The 19,221-nt window shown below is 45.8% G+C and overlaps 1 protein-coding gene and 1 long non-coding RNA gene across 4 annotated transcripts; one reads left to right on the top strand and one right to left on the bottom strand.

The window, feature by feature from the left end:
• The first annotated feature begins 7,575 nt into the window (after positions 1 to 7,575).
• On the top strand, positions 7,576 to 13,657 carry LOC122159925 (carbohydrate sulfotransferase 9-like). The gene is made up of 2 exons (XM_042817998.1): positions 7,576 to 7,742; positions 9,022 to 13,657. The coding sequence occupies exons 1-2, from the start codon at positions 7,658 to 7,660 to the stop codon at positions 9,831 to 9,833; spliced, it is 897 nt and encodes a 298-aa protein (XP_042673932.1). The 5' UTR covers positions 7,576 to 7,657; the 3' UTR covers positions 9,834 to 13,657.
• LOC122159932 lies at positions 10,635 to 19,199 on the bottom strand. 3 transcript variants are annotated; one of them, XR_006168710.1, is made up of 5 exons: positions 19,041 to 19,199; positions 15,111 to 15,185; positions 14,179 to 14,281; positions 13,558 to 13,619; positions 10,635 to 11,396 (listed from the first exon to the last, which is right to left on the bottom strand). It is a non-coding gene; the product is annotated as an uncharacterized LOC122159932 (long non-coding RNA). The 3 variants fall into 3 exon arrangements; XR_006168711.1 differs by lacking the exons at positions 13,558 to 13,619; positions 14,179 to 14,281 and having other exon boundaries at positions 16,172 to 19,199; XR_006168707.1 differs by lacking the exons at positions 13,558 to 13,619; positions 14,179 to 14,281.
• Positions 19,200 to 19,221: the final 22 nt, after the last annotated feature.

Genomic DNA, 19,221 nt, shown 5'->3' with positions numbered 1-19,221 from the left:
AGACGTGAACACATGAAAACCAGCAGCATGGCCAATCAGATGTTTATCCTATGCTTTTGTTCTTCTGGGTGACTTTTCTGGATCTATTTTTGCAAGCCAAGTAAGAAGTCTTTCAGCCCCAGGTCCCAATCCCATAGAGTCACTGTAGATAAGCCTGCAATGGCCCAGCTGCCTCCTGACATGATGCCACCAGGGATGCCCATCGCTAGTGGAGGTGCGTGTGGGACATGCAGCGCTGTCACTATGCTCACTGCATATGCATCTGCAGTGCTGCATGTGTGGCACTGTCACCACACCAGATGGCCTGGCCTGGTTTGGTCAGGAGGAACGCTTGTCAATGTTGGACTCATGAAAGGAAACAGATTTGGTAATTGTGGCTCAGGGCTCACATCATTGCTATGGGTCATGCTGAACTGGGTAAGAAAGTGCTTAAAACCCAGACCTCACCCTGATATGCTGGTCTGTCTGCTGCAGAACTAAAGCTGTCAGTGGTGGGCACTTGGACAAGATAGACTCTAAAGATGCATCCGTACATTCCTGTGTCTAGTGAAATATTGGAGCACCTGGTCACAGAAATACTTGGAAGGCTGGCTCTGGGTTCAGGCTGCTCATATGGTGGGAACCATGTGATTAAGATGAGGAAAAAAACATCTCGTTTGCCTGAGGTGTATAGCGTGGCCATAGCAGAGATTCAAGGTGCTTTAATTAATCCACAAAGGAGAGATGAGCAGGGCAATCCCCTCTAAGCACCGTGAGCTCCTTCTTGGCATACATCACTGATTTCTCCATATGGAGAGAAGCAGGGGAGAAGACAAGGGTTTAATTTTAGCCCACAAGTCCTGTGTGTATCTTTCCTTCTTATTTTTATTCTGAACTCCACATAAAAATAGAATTTCCTGCCGCCCGATAAGGGATTCCTGTTTTTCTGTGGGGCCACCTCCTTGGGAAGCTGTGGCTGAGGGGTTATTGATGGCTCTTCAAAGTGCAGCAGCAGAAAGGACAGGATCAACAGTGCTCAGCATTGACATTGTTCCTGCTTTGCCTTAGGGGAAAAAATATATACATAAAGCTGTTGTACCCCCCACTCTCCAGATAAAATACAACCAAATTTAGCATTTCCGGAACTCTGTTTTGGAAAATCTCTGTTTTGCCTAAATATTTTTAGTAGTGGCATTTGGCTTTGCATCCTTCCCAGGTATATGTTTGCAAAAAAACAGCAAATTCCTCAGGCTTGGAGGAGGTACATCCTTGCCCTTTGAGCTGGATCATCAAGGAGCAGATAAACATGAGGTCTAGAAAAAAGAAATCCCTCCCACACTTCCCACTCCCCACGACAGCTCCCACACTCCTGTCCTTCTGCTGCTTTGTGGAACGCCCTGGAAAAACTAAACCCTGTGAAGTGCGCAGGGAAACTCAGCTGGCAGCTTGGCACAGCTCCTGCAGTGCAGGAGAATCATAGAACCATTAAGGTTGGAAAAGACCAATGAGATTGTCATGCCCAACCACCAACCCAACCCCACCGTGCCCACTGACCACTCAGTGCCGTATCTCCATGGTTCCTGAACATCTCCATGGATGATGACTCCACCACCTCCCCTGTGCCAATGCCTCACTGCTCTTCTGGAGAAGATCTTCCTAATATCCAGCCTGCAAACAGCACCAATGTGGGCTTTTGCTCTCCCACACAGTGACGACCGGTGCTGCGCCGTGAGCACAGATTTGCCTAGTCTTCCCCTACCCTGCTGTTTCTATTTCCATCAAAACCACATTTTTAGTTCCCTCGTGGCATATAGGGGACATTTTCATAGTTTTTCCCTGAGAACAGGAAAATTACATCTCAGTTCTCTCAACTGAATCCACTCGCAGAGAAAATCCGTGCCTTCAAAACAGGAGGAAGCATCCTGCTGCTGTGGGAAGTTGCACACTGATGGAAACCCGTCACTTCTCCACAAAATGATGACACAAAAACCCACAGAGCTGACCCCCATGCTGACCCAGCTCATTGCCACTGAGCCTGCAGCTGCTGTTCTGCTTTCTAAAAACAGGTTTTCCTAATACAAAAATTAGAAGGGTTGACTTAAATAGCACCAAGGGAGAGCTGCCACTGCATTGCTTTCATGAATAAAGTGAAAATCGCAACGTAAGGTTTGTCATAGCTGTTTCTCTTGTGGCAGTGCTCACAGCCCCAGGATGTGCCCACAACCCTTGCAGATCCCTTCCACCCCAGCATATTCTATGGTTCATTGCCCGCCTTTGAATGCACAACACCAGGCACATGGAGCACCAGATCGCTGCTTATAAGCACAGCTGAAATATTTGGGCTTTTTCAGACTCAGACTTCTTTGCCTTTAGGATCCGTGGTGCTGCAGAGTAATGAGAAACAGCTTCCTGTCCAAAGCCCATTGGGAGAATTGTAAATGAAATGCACCTCAGCACCTGCAGGGAGACAAATGCAATCGCACCAAACGTTATCACAGTCACCTAAGAAGTGAATACTGTATTGATTACACCAGCAAGAAATCACATTCAAATCAAAGCAATGAATGCTATGAGGTCACACAAAAGGCCCTGGATCCTGTCTCTATTTCTGACCAACAACAGCTTCCCAGGAAAGCAGTGGATGAGGACTGGCAGCTCCCGGGGACCCTGGCAGCCCCTACAAGCTGTGGCTTACGAATATCCGGAGATGGGCATCTAAAAGTCTGACTGTCCACTGAAATCCCCAATTTACAGACAGTTAGGACCTATCAAACAAATAATGAGGGGAGGCAGTAATTTTTGGCTGCATATGCTAGCTTTGAATGAGAGAGGAAAATCACTTCCCCTCTTCCTCCTTCCCAAATGATAGTAATAATAGTAAAAAAAAACAATAGGAAGAGAAGTTTCTCCTTTCTTCACTTTTTGATAAAAATAACCCAGAGGAAATTTAAAAAAACAAAAGAAATAGCAAGGAAAACATTCTTGTCCCATGTTGAGATCAGGCAGGAGGATGCTGCATGCTGCTGAAGCTTCTGACGCTTTACCAAAGCTCCTGCCCCAAGCTGAACCCAGCAGAGCTTCCTGGGCAATGCTGAGCCAGGCAATGATGGAGCAGTATTTGCCTTCCTCACCCCCCATGCCAAGAATATTCCTATCCCTTAAGACATCCCAGCTATGGAGGGGCTGTTGGGCCTCTGGGTGATGCATTTTTCTCCTCACATAACCTCTCCCTTGACAAGCAGAGGGCTCTGCAATTACTCTCTGAGTAGTTTAAAAAATAATAATAAAAAAAAAAAAGATTTGTTTTAATAACTTTCCTGCTTGTGCCTAGCAACAGTGGGCTGCTCCCACAAAGCTCCCACAAAGACATTCCAAGTATGCATTTGGTTTCCAGGAGGGTGGCATCATATAACAGGGGGAGTGCAAAGCGTCCCATGGTTTCACCCCGCTGCACAGTCAAGTGGGAGAGAGCTTCCCACCCTACAGACCAGCCCAGCGATGGGGATTCTGTGTTTGATACACCCCCAGCATCAGTGACATCAGTTTATACGATGGCTGTGCTTTGCTTCAGTCAGGTCTACTTGTTCCACGCTGTCTTGCCCCTGGAGGGGCAGATGTGTGTCATTTTCCTTTCACAGGATGCTGCACAGTCTTATCTAAATATAAACAACCTGGGAATACGTGGGGGATTATTGTCTGGGTGAAAAAAAGTAAAGCAAACAGATCTTAAATGTGTTTTCCCCTGCCATTTCTGGGACAGCAACATATTTGGGATCAGACTCCCAAGTTCCCAAAAAATGTTACTCATCCATCAGCAAAAACATCCCGCGAAGCCTGATGTAGAGTAGCCCAAGCATGCCTGGCTGCCCCTCCCTAAAAACCACTGCAAAGGCCAACATCCATCCCAAGCATTTGAGAAGATGTTGTAGGAGTAATGGAAACAAACTGCCACTAAGATAAATATTACAGCCAGCAGCTGAGCTCGGCGTCATTCCCTTGGGAAATATGAGGAGCAATGGGCAGGCATCTCAGCACATCCCTCAGTGTGCATTCTAGAGCTAACGTTGCCAATTGCCCAGGGTTTGCTGCAGCCTCCCGCAAGGCTGCAAAGCTGTATTTCAGCCTCACAGTCCCAGCTTTTCTCCTGCACTGCAGCGTCCATCAGGGTGAGTCTGGAAAAGCAACAGGAAGGCCAAAGCCAATACCTTGGGCAAGAGCAGTGCTGGGAGAGAAGAGCTGAGCTGACAGCACTAGTGTTGAACAGGGAGCAGCTGATTTGAACCCCAGATCTAAGTCTTGACATGGGCAGAGAAATGCTTCCCAACACCTCTATGTTTTTCTCCACCGCCATCTCCTTGCCAGGAAGCTCAGAGACTTGTCAGGCCCAATGTGCTCTGGTGTTCTACAGCCAAGCAGTGTGCAATTAAATCAAGCCTGGTTCTGCCTCAGCCTCTCCTCACCACGAGTGCTGATGTAAGCGTAGCCAGTACTCAGTTTAACAGCTGATAGAGTCAATTAGCATGGCTAATCACATGAACCATCACTACATTACCAACAGTTAATGACACCTTGTGAAATTCTTGCATAATAACCTTAGAAAGGACAGGTATTCGGCCCTGACAGTACTGCATGGCAATTGCAAAGGTCTTCGGGTATTTATGACCCTTATTTAAAAGAGAATATAATCTAAAATGTATGTTTCCCCCAATTACTCTGCTCCACAGAGTACTAAAAGCAGTACCCTGACTCAGCCTATCACATAAACATCCTGCTGCCCCCGAGCAGCCTGATACTGTCTTCCTCCCAGGATGAGGAGCTGAATAATAAGTGACAATCACAGCTCCTGCTGCAGGAAAACAGGAAGCTGGAGTTGTTCAACCCCTCTAAACACTGTCCTACCTGCTCCACTCCTCAAACGCAACACAAACTTCTCCCCTTTCCTTTCCTGTGGTTTAGCAGCAGCACTGGATGTAAGTTCTGGAAGATACAGATACAGACCTACTTCACCCCTGTCTGGTGGAAGCAAGGCAGAGAAACATCCCAAATCCTCCCCACCAAGAGACACTCATACTTGAAAATGCCAAAAATGGATGCTCTTATACAGTCTATATGGATACTCTAACAGTCTATAACTGTTAAATTATCAGAAGTGTAAAGGAGCTGGTGTTGTCAAAGTACTCCAGCTCAAGGTGGTGAAGTGCTAAACCTTGTCTGGAGCTGCCCCGTGCAATTAGGGCAGTCTCATGAGTGTGCATTGTGACCCGCATTAAGTCTGTTTCCCTCATGGCCAAGTGTAAAAGACTCATCTCACTCCAAGCAATGCTCTGAGAGCAGGGCAGCTTGTTCTCCTATGGCTGCTGCCACATTTCTGCAGTGACTGATCCAACTTCACACTGTTTGCTGCTCTGAGATGAGCAAAATTTGGATGTTGTCTCCAAATTTTCAAACGGTAGCCTTCCAAACAAGAAGCAGGAGAAAAAGGCAGTTTCCAATCTGCTTTTCCTTTATCCCCAAGGTAAAAATATCCCTTGCTGAATACAGCAATATTTGTCATCACCTAGAAAAGCTCACTTTCCCACAAGCAGGCAGTGGGACCTGCCTTCCTCCGCTCACATGTGCGTGCCACGAAGGCCAGCATCAGGAGGAACAGTGCTTTGGGTAGGTCATGGTCACACAAAACAATGCTCTGCAAAATTCTGAAGTGTGGGAGGAATGTGAGAAGGCTCAGGACAAGGATGTTTATTGACACAGAAGAATATCTCCAAAGGGTTTGAGTCCTATGAGAAAAAAACAGTGAGCCCAAGGCAACACAGCTTGAGCAACTGGTTAGGCTAAATCTGGAAATCCTTACTCAGGTGATCATTTTACTTGTTTAAAGTATCAGGAAACCTTTTTCTCACGTTTATAGCAGCAGGAGTTTTCCTAAATAAAGGTTTACAGGTGAAGCTTCAAATAAGTTCCCTAATTCCCTTGTACAGCTGTGTTTCAGAGCAGGATGTGTTTTCCTGTCTGTCTCAAACTCAAGTCTGAGAACAATGCTGCCTTCTACAACATGGGGCAGGAAGCCTTTCAGATTGAGGTCTGTTGGCCACCTCTAAGAGGTCTATGGAAGGTGAGGAAAGTCCACCTCTAAGTTTCAGTCTGAAGTGTCAGCAGACATTTGAGAAAGGTTTCCAGCACCAAAACAAATATCCAAAACAAACAGAAAAGCTTTGGGGACAAAAAATCACTGTACAAAGCATATAAATAGCAAGCCTGAGTTAGAGAGAAAGACAAGAGGCTCCTTTCTTCTCTCTGTCCCATACCTACCTCCACAGCAGTCTCGGCTGTATGCAAGAGGCAGCTCTGCAGCTGCTGGAATAACACAAGATTAATGCTGCTGTGCATGTGGTCTGCTGCTGGTGAGGAAAAAGTCACCAGATGTCTTTTGTGCAGGCCTCTGAATGGTGCTAGGATGCTTACACCCACCCTTGGAGCTAGGAGTGAGCACCAGCTGCAGAATTGCAAGCACCATTTGTGTCCTGTGCTCTTCTTAGGAGATCCATACTAATAAACCTTTATAAGTGCTGCTTGTTCTTCGTGCATTCGGAAAGGCAGGACACTTTATCCAGACAGAGAACATTGCTTTGCTTTTGCCTGGTGACTGCATGCATGACAAGTCTGCTTAAAAATAAACTGCCCTTCTCTCAAGCACTTTCACTCACCAGGGCTGCAGCTGGGGCAGTCCCTACCCAAACGCTGTGGCTTGGTGCAGGAAGACAAGTGCAACTGCCAGCTATTAGCTAAGAGAACATGCCTGGTTCCTTCTGCTCTTCCGTTTCGTAATCTTACTGCAAACCTTGCTGTTCTGTCTACCCATTGCACTAGGAGGAGCACACACAACAGCTGAGTTTAAATGCACCTTTTAAGCTGGGAAGGAAGAAGAAGACTGCCCTTCCTCTCTGGCCCTGCACACTGACTCCCCAGCATCAGGCTATGCTGTGCTTCTGAGTTTTGGGGGACAGCTTGCAGGGACACAAGGCCTGATCTCCTGAGCAAGAGATATGGGGATCCCAGAGCTCCCTCTGTTGGGAAAAACTCAACTCCATTTTCCCAAGGAAAGCAAATGCACCCATGGCACCTCCAGACTGCAGCCCCTTTCCTATTCATCTTCATGGAGTCATAGAACCACTCGAGCTGGAAGGGACTCTTGAAGGCCATCTGCTCCAACTCCCCTGCAATGAACAGACAGCTATGGGCAGGTCAGAGCCCCATCCAGCCTCATCTTGGATGTCATCTTCACAAGTCAGGCTTCCCGGGGAAGGGGAGACACCCCAAACACCATTTCACCAAGCAGCTATACTGACGGTGAATGACGTATCTGTGGCTGTCTCACCCCATCAGGCTCTGCATGGGGATGCCGGCGTGTGGCTCCTTTCTGATGGGGACAGCAGTGATGTGGCACGGGCAGCGTGGCCGACTGCTAGGTATGGTTCAAATGCTGATAAAAAAGCAGATTTATTCTCGTAAATGCAAAGCAGAAGGCAACACTGTGTGTTCCCTGCCCCTTAGCCAAACAGCCACCCAAACAGTACTTTAACCCAGGCTCTGGGCGTGTTTTGCCTTAAATCAACACAGGAAGCTCCTGACACCCGTCCTCCATGTCTGCACCCGCTCGGTGTAGAGGTACAGCTCTGCCATGCGCTTCCTTCTCCGCATCATCATTGTAGCCACCCTGGGCATCACCATCCTTGTGACCTGGAGGCTTCTCTGGACCCCAGGAGGTAATGCTCACAGCGAGGCCGAGCTGCTCCACAGCACAGGAACAGCTCTCACCGTGGGGCCCTGCGTCTTTATGTCCTCAGAGGGGATCTTTATCTCAGGGGTGGGGGAACGAGGTGTCAGGCTCAGGAAGTAACTCAAGAAAGCTGTGCTATGGGGAAATAGGAGGGAACGAGGCTCTGCTTCTCTGGGGAAGCTGGAGGGGGCTGCATGAACTGGATAATGCATCTGCTGCCTGCATAATGCATGCCCCCCTCCAGTCCCTACAAACCCTGGGCAAAGCCATGGCTGTATTTTGCAAGTGTTTTGGGTCTGGGTGCATTGAAGATTACCTCAAGCTAGCTTCCAGCATTGCTGCATTCTTTTCCTGCATTCCTGGAGTCCTTTCTCCATAGTTTTGAGAAGTGCTTATCTTCCCTGCCCGAAAACATCCCCAAACCAGAGGAAAATATTTAACTTCCCAAGGACACAGAGGAAACCATCAAAATAATGTTCCTCTCGGGGCTGCCAAATGCAAGTTTGTGGTACTAAACATACATCACAAGGAACATATTAATCTCTGCCTTGATGTGAGCCTTAAGCCTGGAATGGCCTCATCACATCCACAATAAGAAGATAAAAAGTAAGGAGCATAGCTGAAATTTGACAAATTCAAAGCAACTGTCAACTGTCCTTTTATTTGCTTTCACTCTTCATGTGCTTTTAGCTTTTCATTTGCTTTTTCCTTTTCATCTTCAGGAGAAAGAACTTTACATGCCAAAGTGATGCAGGAAGCTAAGCCATGTGGACTCCTAAATCACTTCTAGCTACAGAGAAAGATCTCTTATTTTGGCATATGTTTAATATCCAGTGTTTAACTCTTAATAGAGCCAAAGGGGCTTATAGGGGGGGTGTGTATTTATATTTGCAAACCAATTCACAACTCCTTCATCTCTCTGAACACTTCTGATTCTACTTCCTCTGCAAGCTCAACTCTGTTGAAAGAGAGGAGTTAAAAACAAAAATATGGATTTAGCAGAGAACAAGATCTGTAGCACAAAGCAACTGTTTTGATCACCACTCAAAATCTGTAGCTTGGGAAAAGCACAATCTGGGCATCCGTGAGCTCTCACAGTCATAGGGAGAGTCACTCAGAGAGCTCAGGAACAGAATCCATCATGCCTTCTGACCCCATGAGATAACAGCACTAACTGGAAGAGAGCCTGCCCACAGCATCTGGGGTGCTGGCTCATGGTCACAGCAAGGCTTCCCTCACCTCCTGTGTTTGTATGGTGTTCCCAGGTGACATGGCCCCCAAGGCGGAGGAGGATTTCACTCTGACACTGGACACCTTCCTCCATGTTCAGCAGCTCAGGAAGAAAAGCCTGAGAGCTTTCTGCAGCCGGTCAGGCAAAGCCACCATGCTCCAGACAAGCCGTGAGGAGAGAGCTCATCTGCTCTCCAGGGTGAAGGTGAGCACCAAGCTGAACTTCCTCTACTGCCAGGTGCCAGCAACAGGGGTGGAGGGATGGCAGCAGCTGCTGGAAGAGCTGGAAGAGAAAGAAAATGGGACGCTCCCAGCACCGCTTCCCTACCCTCAGCAGCACACTCTGCAGACAGAGCTGGGCAGGCTCAACCTGAGCACAATAGAAGCTGTGATAGGGTCCTACACCAAAGTGCTCTTTGTCAGGGATCCTTTCCAGAGGCTGGTCGCTGCTTACCTGCAAAGCATGCACAGAAGCTCTTCCTTTAACAATTTTGTCCAGGAGGCTTTAGACACGGGGATGCAAAATGCCGGCACAGCCTGGAAACCACTCGTCAGCCTGTGCCTGCCCTGCCTCATTCAGTACGACTATGTGCTGATGTTTGGCTTCCTTAGGCAGGAGCTGGGCCACCTGCTGCAGTGCACCAGGCTGAAGGCCAACACCCACCTCCTCGAGCTCACCGATCAACACGTGCTGTGGACTTACAGCTGGCTGTCCAAGAAGCTGCTCAGCGAGCTGTCCCTCCAGCAGAAGCAGCAGCTGGCTCATTTCTTCCGCTGGGACCTTTCTGCTTTCCCATTTTCTCATAGCTTGCTGTCGGACCATCTCAGCACTCCAGAAAGCTTGTAGGAATGCTCCATCTGGAGGGAACATTTCAGAGAGCATTAATTCAAGTGCTGTGAACTAGATGAACTCTTGAAGACCCTTGCTCCATGCTGTGTGATTGTCCATGCCACAGCTCCAACTGAAAGGGAAGATAATTGAGATTGACCATTGCTGGGGACAAGGTGTCAAGGCCCTTTACACTGCTGAGTTGCATTACAAAATGCAGGACCAAGCCCTGGAGAAACACACGGCTTCGGGATGGCACTGGAGCATAGAAAACTGCACATCTACTGTGGTGGATTGAATAGCTTTCAACAAACCCAGCATTTGGGGGCATCCTCATGGGCGCTGAATGCACTCCTATTTGTAGTCTGGGCACTCTCTTCCTTTTGGGCCAAGAGCATTGGCAATGGCTTCTTTGTGACGAGCCTGCTCACACAAATGAAAACTCCTAAAGCAGCACGGCCAGCATCTGCCTACTCTACGCAAACCGGTGAGATGGCACTGTGTCAGACCTCCTAGGGAACTGCTGATGGTGTTCCCAACCCTGCTGTGCTGTGAGAAGGCCAGGCCTGCCCCAAGATTCAATCACACTGCAGGGCAGCCCCGAGCAGCCATTGTCTTCTTCAGACTCAATCACAGTGCTGGTCCATCCTCACCAGCCAACATCCTTTCACCTTTCCACAAATTCCCAGACATATATAATTCCCTTACTTTCAACAAAACTAAGCGTTGCCTTGAAAAGGTAGCAAGGCCATAACATTAAAGCCAGAGACTGAACCTAGGGAGCACCCAGAGCCAACCCATCCCTCAACTTTGCCCTTGTCCTGTCCCTCACCCAAGCGGGTATAAATCACCTCAGGAATAACAATCAGTAACATTTCATTCCTCCCAGGTCCTTTCTCTGATGTCCTCTGGTGTTCAAAAGATGAGAGAAAGACATGAAGGAAATAAGCTGAATGTGTCGAATGAATCAGTCTTTTGTTAGAAACCTTAGCACCTCTAGTTTACATCTTTAATCAGAGAAGACAAGATAGCACATCAACTAAAATTCCATCAAGTTCCCAGCATAGCCCTAGGATTGCTGTAGACAAAGCCAGCCTCTTTAATTTAGGATAAATCAGCTATTGGTCACATTTTAAGATCTCCCTCTGAACCACTGCCATTACATATGTAAGACCTTCATCACAGTGATCTAATGTCAAAATTCCTGCTTATCTTTCTCTTTGTAGTGGTGTGTGCTGAGGGCTCACAGAAGGCTCCAGCCCTCAGTGTCTCTCATACCTTTTTGCATCTCCACTTGAGGACTGTTTGTCCAGGTTCAGTGCTTTTAAGTCCTTTTTGGACTAAGAATAGGTGATAAGGTGATAATTCTCTCCCAAGTTTTGTTTATTTGTTTAAAAAAACCAACAACCCCAATACAATAACCAGGCAATTTCATACTGTCCTGCAGTGAGTGTCTCCCATCTTTGCAGCAATTCCAAACGAAATTTGTAGGATTTTCAGTTACATCTAGGTAACGTTATTTTCCACTTACTCTTCATTTGAATCTACAGCACAGCTATGATCTGGCAGCAATCTTCTCTCCTAGAGGAAACAGAGATTGAGAAATGAAATGTGAAAATTCCATGAATCACAATAGTTGAGCCACCTGAACATGGATTGTTTTCTTCCATTACAGTCCTACTGCCTTGTAGTCCCTCTGCTATAAGCTTATTTTCACAGGGAGAGTTTGCTCCTCAAGCTTTCCTTTCACACGTGCACACAGTATGGCTTACAGAAGGGAACTGTAAACAGGAGAAAAAAAGTTGCAGTAAGCAACTCTTTTTAGCCTTAAGTATAATGAACTCATGCTGTCTATGCAGGCCTGCTATGTAAATACATACATGAGTACATAGCTGCAGAGAACAGCACTGATTGAAGCAGCTGAAGAACACATTGATTTAATACTACAATATTTTAATATTGAACTATTAATATAATATTAGATTAATAATTACTTGATAAATTATTAATTATTATTAAATTATTATATTTAATGATTATGTTTAAAGGCAGAGTAAGACAGCAAAGGAAGCAAAACATGAAAATTCAGATGCAAGATGTTGGTACTTCAGATCTGGGGAAGTAATACCACTGAAAGTGTTAACCATAGTAGTGTCTCTACTGCCAAGGAAAGGCAATGAGAACTTCAGGAGAAGACAGTATGCAGAGGGAGGCTTGCAGAATCTGTTAGAGATAGAGATTTTGACACAGCAAAGTTATTTCAGTTCTCTCTACTGAACAGAGTGGCAGTGTGCAGGCTACTTCTGCTCCTGTTTACAATAAGGAGCAGTACTCATGTTTCTGGGAAAGAACAGAAAAGCGCCCTGAACCCAGAATAAAGCCAGTGTGACAAAACCCAACTACTCTGATTGCATGCACTATTTCTTTTATCACGCATTTACACAAGCATTGAGCAGTTAAAGGCCTGCAGGTCTTGCAGGTATACCCTGGATGAATAAACAGCCTTGTTTTTCGGGCAGTCACAAAGAGCACACACAGAATCCTGTTGGGATGTCTCCAAACGTGGGGATTCTGTACATCTCAGGCTCTCAAGTGTACAAGTTCCCTTTCGGTGAGCAGCACAGAACCTTCACGATGAAGAGCCCAAGGCCTTGGACAAATGCTCTTATCCACATAAACATCCAAACAAGGTTACATTCATTATGCATTTTTGTTCTTTTCTGCACGAGAACAAACAAACAGTGATGACTTCAGAGTTCTCAGTCCTCCATTCCTGGCTAAATCCTTACTTTTCATCTCTAAACCCTTCACCTTTCTGTCGAGTACAGCTTGGCACCTTTGTACAACTCCTGTGTTCACAGTGTGGTGTAACTGTATTTCCTGGTAGATGAAGCCATTTACTCATACAGACAAATGCACGTGCTGTTAAGTACAGGACATGAATTCGTTGATAAAGCAGCTGTGAGGAGCACGTACACACAGTCCTATACGAGGAAGCTCTGTACTCTATGCTCACAGAGACAGATATTCCACTGACTGCTCTGAGGATTCTCCACAAACATTCCTTAACCCACCTCCATGACATCACAGCTTTATTACCCCCTTTTCTCTTTTTCCCACCCCAGATCTTCTGCAGCAATTCATAGGACAAAAGAAATTGCTGTCTCATTGAATGGCTCCATATCTTGAGTCCCAGCCCCAATCTGACAGGCTGAGAAGACAAAGGCTCCCTTTCCCTTCGGCCACTACTAAGAAAACACCTCTTTCAGAAAACGTCATTTTCAAAGAAGTCTCATTTCAGTGATAGCAGAGCTCTGCACCTCGTGTTAAAGTATTAAATCCTGCCGCAGCATCGCTGGAGTTGGATTATACTGACATCTAGAGTTAGCAAAGGAACAGTACTGCGCTGGCTAGGTAAGGACGTGCAGATGCCTGATGAGACATCTCAGTATATCAGACATCCCTGTGTTTATTACCTTTATTTGCAGAACATCTTTGTGATTGTTAGTGCACAAAATACGTAAGTTCTTTGTACTAGTTTCCTCTGGATTCACAATCCTGTGCCTGTTTCACAGTTAACTGTGGGTCAAACTGGTTTTCATAGCCAGCCTAAAATTTCTCACTGGGTACCCAATGAAAATCTGCAAATGCACAAGCTAAAGAGGATTAATGGTTCATTTAGAAAAGCCTGAGAGCAGTGTGATCTCTAACATGGTGAAAATAGTAATATTGCTTCACATACCTGTCCTATATCTGTGGCTGGATTCAGTCTGGTGCCAGAATCCATAACAATGCATGAATGTACTGAGAGACAGAAATAAAGAATAAATCTGCACAGCTGATGAAACTGGCACACTGTGCTTTCATATAAGGAGGAGTAATATATCTGTCCACCACTACCCACACTTGGCCAGTGCTCAACAACTTATGTCAAGCTCAATTGCTCATGCTATCTTTTAAACTGAGTTCACCCCTAATGTAAAACAAAATAACTTTTTTTCCCCTGGAGATTGATTGGAACCAGCACAGACTGGGTCCAAGCTGCCAGGAGCAATGCTCTGTACCTGAGCATAACCCATTAAGGCATAAGGTCAGATTCTAATGAATTGTCTTATTTCTTCTTCCTTTCTAAAAGATTCCAGTGCTATTTTTACTTTATTCTGATACATTGCTGTTCCTTTCTGCTAAGGCAGTGCTGCCATCTCTCACATAAGCAAATCCCATAACTAGGAAATGGACAGAAGGCCACACTGGACCAATGACAGAGCTAGGGACAGGCTGACAGCCAGTGCTCACTCCCTATGAATGTTTTCTTGATCCAAACAGAAGGCCATTTCCCTGCTGACTCCCTCATTGCTGTCACCTGTCAGACAATCCATCTCAACCTCAGAGCAAGCAGCACCGTAACTGAAATAGCAGAATGGCTTCCCTTTGTTAGTTTGAAGCAATAGCCAAGGTCAGGAATTCTAGACAGGAAAAACAAACAAAATCAGATTTCATTCCACAAACAGTCAAAAGAAATACCACCACATCGCAACTTATCAACATCTTAATGCTCTTATGTTTTATCCCCTCCATCAAGCCCATGCAGAAACGAAAAGCATGAAAAGCTATAAATAGAAATCTGATAAAACTGCCCTATATTCCCAAACCCAATTGAAACTATTTCAGTCATTTTTATTTTCCAGTGAATCTCAGGGCTGATGGTGACTATTATGGACTCACTCCTACAAATCCAGTAGCAAATCCTTTGCTTTTTGAATGCAGTTAAATATTTCTTGGAAGTCATGTGTAATGTTTCTAGGTAGGAAAGGACGTGTAGCCCTGAATTAGAGCAACAATGGCACTGGGGCTATAAGTCCTCCCAGAATCTCCCTGGATGCAGTCAATGTAACTGAATAAGAACTGCCTCTGCAGTATGAATACTCACTCATCTATAGAACCCAACCCCATTGCTGACAGGCTAACACAGATCTCACAGGCAATTTTAATCTGGCAAAGTGAATAGGAATTTGAAAACAATTAGACTTCTTTCTGACCAGGACTGAAGCCTATCTACAGAAATATAGGTAACCACTTCAGACTTATTTGGTAAAGTTTGTCATAGGCAGGCCCCAGGATCAGTCATAACTTAGGCTTTGGAGACAAGCCCTTGCAAGCTTTGTCTGTTTCACTTGCTCTCTTGCCTCAAACCTCTGCCAATGAGATGCAGAAAGATATATTTGCATTCAGGGGGTGCCAATGAAAACAGTCTGACAGTGCTCATTTGTCTGCTGACAGAGACAGATTACTTACCTGGTAGTCCCAGGATCCTTTAGGATTGAACTGTTTCATCAGCTCAAGTCTTTTTAAGACGGTCTGACATGCATTCTAAAAACAAATAGAGAAAAGCAATTCTATAAGGCTTGAAAAGACAGCATGTAGTAATAAGAACACTTTAAAATCTCAAAGAATTTTCTGTTTAAGTCAATATTTCCTTTAGGACTTTGGCACATACATAAAGGAACAAAGTTCACTAGCAGATGGCTTGTTGAGTAGGAGAAACGTAAACTGAAAAGAATTTTAAAACAGATTATGCTGATAGAAGAGAGGAATCCCAAATACAGCACAGAAGTTCCCAGACCATTTCACAGAATACCTTAAATCCACTTGTTTATACAGTAACGTTACCAACTAGCTGCAGGTCACCCTAACACGTGTAGCAAGGTGAGCTCCTAACAGTGAACAAAATCCTGGCTGAAATTCAGCCTACTCAATCAAGCTGTGCAGAAAAATAAAACCTGCCAGAAATACTTCAGTTTTTTACTTTTGCTTCAAACCTGAGAATGACCAGGACTAAGTTCTCCTTTTCAATGGAAATGTCATATGCCCTATAAATAGATGCTTTGATAACTCCACCCCATGTCAGAGACAACTGTGCTGATGCCATTGCTACAGAGACATATGCTCTAAGCATGTAACACCTAGAGGTCTTTGGCTCCACAGCAGAGGCCACAAAGCACCTGCGAGTAACTGTGCTTCAAGTGTAAGATCTCGTTAATTACTAAGATAGTCAGCCATTTAAATAGATAATCTGTTCATTCTGAACAATCACAAAGACTCAATTTTATGACTACAGAAAGATTGAATGAGAAAGAAAAAATATTAGAACAAAATATGTCCATTTGTTATCTAACACCCCCTGACAGTTATAGAAGTTGTGAGATCCCTTTGCCTGCAAAGCCCTTTCTAAAGTTGTTTTCCTTCAGCAATAGATAAATACACAGCAAGTTATCATCTTCTTGAGCCCCAGCTTATGATCCAATAGCCTTAATACTTGGTATCAGTACATGGATGGTCATTGCATTGATACCCACACTGACAAATCCAGCTGCTGGGGAGGTATTTGGGATAGCATTCATGATGGTCTAACTGAAATGATAAAATGTGAAATGCTCACCAGTACAAAGCATTACAATTTAACGTAGAATTTGCCAAACAATTAATATTCGGCTTGCTCCCTTGCTCCATCTAGCTGAATCAAAGAATTTTGTGTCAATCTAAAAGTAAAATGGAACCTTCCCTTTTTTTGGAAAACGTGCTCCTTCTTTATGTATAATACACTCCAGTGATCATATTCTCACTTTAATAGGCAAGGCTGCTGTTTTCAAAAATGTAGGGTAATTTCTAAACAAATAAAATAGATTTGGCCCAGGTTCCTACACCTCTTGAGTTTTACAGAAACCAATGCCTGCTGTTGCATGAGGATAGTGTTGCAGCCCTGTGAGTGTATACAAAGAAGGTTTTTGTCTCAGAAGTTGCTTGAGAGGCCTGTGGGAGACTCTAAAGGACTCCCTGCTGCCTACACGTGGTTGCCAGAGGCAACGAAGATAAGGGGAAGGTCCCAGCTCGTGTTCTGCTTCTGAGATAGATGGAAGTGACCCTAAGATGAGGAGCCCTGGCTGCGCAGGAGTAGATAAGGCTGCGCAGTAGTGTTGAATGTGCAAAATGTGTTGTTAGCTTGTGAAAGCAGAGAAAGCCCGGATCATTTATAAGGACTTTGCAAACAAAGGACTACTGCCTTTTTATGCCTTTTGGCCCATTTTCGCCTGAACCCTTTTGTGCCTTTTTTTGTTGTTTGCCTTTTTGCTCAGAACACCCCATCGCTGACTGAGAAGTTGCACTCCCCATCCCTGCTGCCTTCCAGATTCATGCAATGTGAAACTGCAGTGGTCACTATCTCTGCATTCCTGTAATGAACCCTTGCTTTTATTTTCTGTCTTATTTTCTGTTTTCTATTTTCACTATTGCTTTCTTCTCCCCCCCATCCCCAAGCCTAACTAACCAAGAACATATGACAAACTGGTTGGGCGATAATGACTTGCAAAGAGCCTCAAGCTTACTGTGGGCATATATATACATGTACACATATATATATATCATTAATCACCTTCCCTGCAATAACTGGAGCTAGTCTACTTTGCAACAAGCACAGTCACCCAGGCTGCTCATCCAAGGCAGCCCCTGCATACTGTCCCAGGTCCTTGTCACTGCACCAAAATAAAGAAATCCCCTTGGTTTTTATAAACAGCCTTTATACGACTCCTCATGTGAAGTTTGAGCAGTGAGTCTGAACTATGTACATGGAGCTGGCTCCTTGAAAAATCACCCGGCCTGCTTTATAACATTGGTCTTCATGCCAGGGAAGAATCCAGGTAAAGCTGCAAGAATGGAGTGTCCTGCCAAAAATTCATGGCAGGAGAGTCAGCCTGGCCCCCATCTCCTTGCTGTGAGCAACAGCTGCTCTTCTTGTCTTGGTACCCCCTTCAGGAGCTTCCCTTTGAGTCAGAGCTGTAACACCAACCACACCACTCCTATCAAAGGTGATGCAGTGTGAGTCGCCCCTTCTCTAGTTCCTTTTTAAAGTGCTGTTTATTTCAGATGGTCTGGACACTGTGTGTGCACATGGGGATAAGTGTGTGGAGGAGCTAATGGTGAGATCCGTGCATGACTCAGTGAGAGGGGCCCCCCATATTGACTGGGGACACTGGAGGAACATCCAAACCCATAGTGCTGCCCTGTGTTTTGAGGAGGTCTCTCTGCTCCAGCTCTGCCACAGGCTGTGAGGTGTGCATGGAGCCTCGGCAACAGCCTCCACACAAGCTTGTGCATGGAGACGGGGGATGCACTGTGCACTCCAGCATCTCCAGGGCATGCCTATGGAGGCCTCAGGCAGCCACCTCGCTCAGCCCAGAGCTCATTGCCTGTATGACACAGGCAATACATTTTAACTCCTGATTGCACTTCAACTTCCCGTTCCATTTCCAGTTCGGGTTATACTTCCTCTTCTGGTTTAATTTCCACTTCTGGTTCATCTTCTACTTTTGGCTTCATGTTCCACTTATGGTTTTGGATTCATTTTTGCTCCAATCCGCTTTTACTTCTGGTTCCACTTTCAATTCCGGTTTCTCATTTACTTCCACTTCCAATTGTGGTTCCACTTCTGGTTCTGCATTTCCTTCCCTTTTCACTTCCAGTTCCACGATCACTTCCGGTTCTAATTTACTTTGGGTTACATTTCCACTTCTTGTTTCATGTCTGCTTCCATTACATTTGTACTTCCAGTTCCTCTTTTGTTCTGTGTTCACTTCCGATTCAACTTCCGGCTCTGAGGTCACTTCCGGCCAGCCATTCACTCTCGCTCCTTCAGTCAGGGTTTGGTTCCACTTCCAGTCGCACGTTTTCTTTAGGTTCCACATCTCCTTCCAGCTGCAGTTTTACTTCTGGCTCAGTGCCCACTTCCGGTTCACAGTCTGCTTCTGGTTACATTTGTATTTCTGCTTCCACTTCTCAGTTCACCTCCGATTTTGAGTCCATTCCAGTTCCTGTTCCGTGCCAGGCTGAAACATCCCAACCTGACCTGAGCCCTGCCAGGTCAGCCTGAGATGTGCTGTGCTGAGCTGACCTGTGCTAGGTCACAACAAGCTGAGCTGTGCTAAACCAAACTGAGCCCTGCTGGGCCAAGCCGAGTTGTGTGAATCCACGCTGAGCCGTGCCAAAATGCGTCTAACTGTGCCAAGCAGTGCCGAGCCATGCTAAACCACGCTGAGCTGTGCAGCTAAGAGCCATGCCAAACCGTGCCGTGTTATGTCGAGCCAAACCTTGCAGAGCTGTGCTGGGCCATGCCGAATCATGCTAAGTTGTGGCATGCCGAGCTGAACCTTGCTGAGCTGTGCTGAACCATACCTAGCCACGCTGAACGGTGCCAAACGCTGCTGTGCCATGCTGGGCTGAGCCGAGCCGCGCTGTGCCGAACTGCGCCGAAGCAGAACTTTACCGAGCTGTGCCATGCCACCCCATGCCGGGCCAACCTTTCCTATCGAAGCTACCGCAGCTCCAGCCGACCCGACCCGAACCCGCCCCATCC

Source organism: Centrocercus urophasianus, unplaced genomic scaffold (genome assembly GCF_019232065.1).
Source record: "Centrocercus urophasianus isolate 14NV4802_14NV808 unplaced genomic scaffold, USGS_Curo_1.0 seq_10, whole genome shotgun sequence".
NCBI lineage: Eukaryota > Metazoa > Chordata > Aves > Galliformes > Phasianidae > Centrocercus > Centrocercus urophasianus.
The sequence above is the reverse complement of the archived record's forward strand: the minus strand, read 5'-3'. Positions and strand labels throughout refer to the sequence as shown.

Bases quoted from the DNA above. Each gene is read 5' to 3' on its own strand.
- LOC122159925 (XM_042817998.1), top strand. From the start codon at position 7,658: ATGCGCTTCCTTCTCCGCATCATCATTGTAGCCACCCTGGGCATCACC. The intron at 7,743-9,021 runs GTAATGCTCACA...TGGTGTTCCCAG, and splicing joins GCTTCTCTGGACCCCAGGAG to GTGACATGGCCCCCAAGGCG.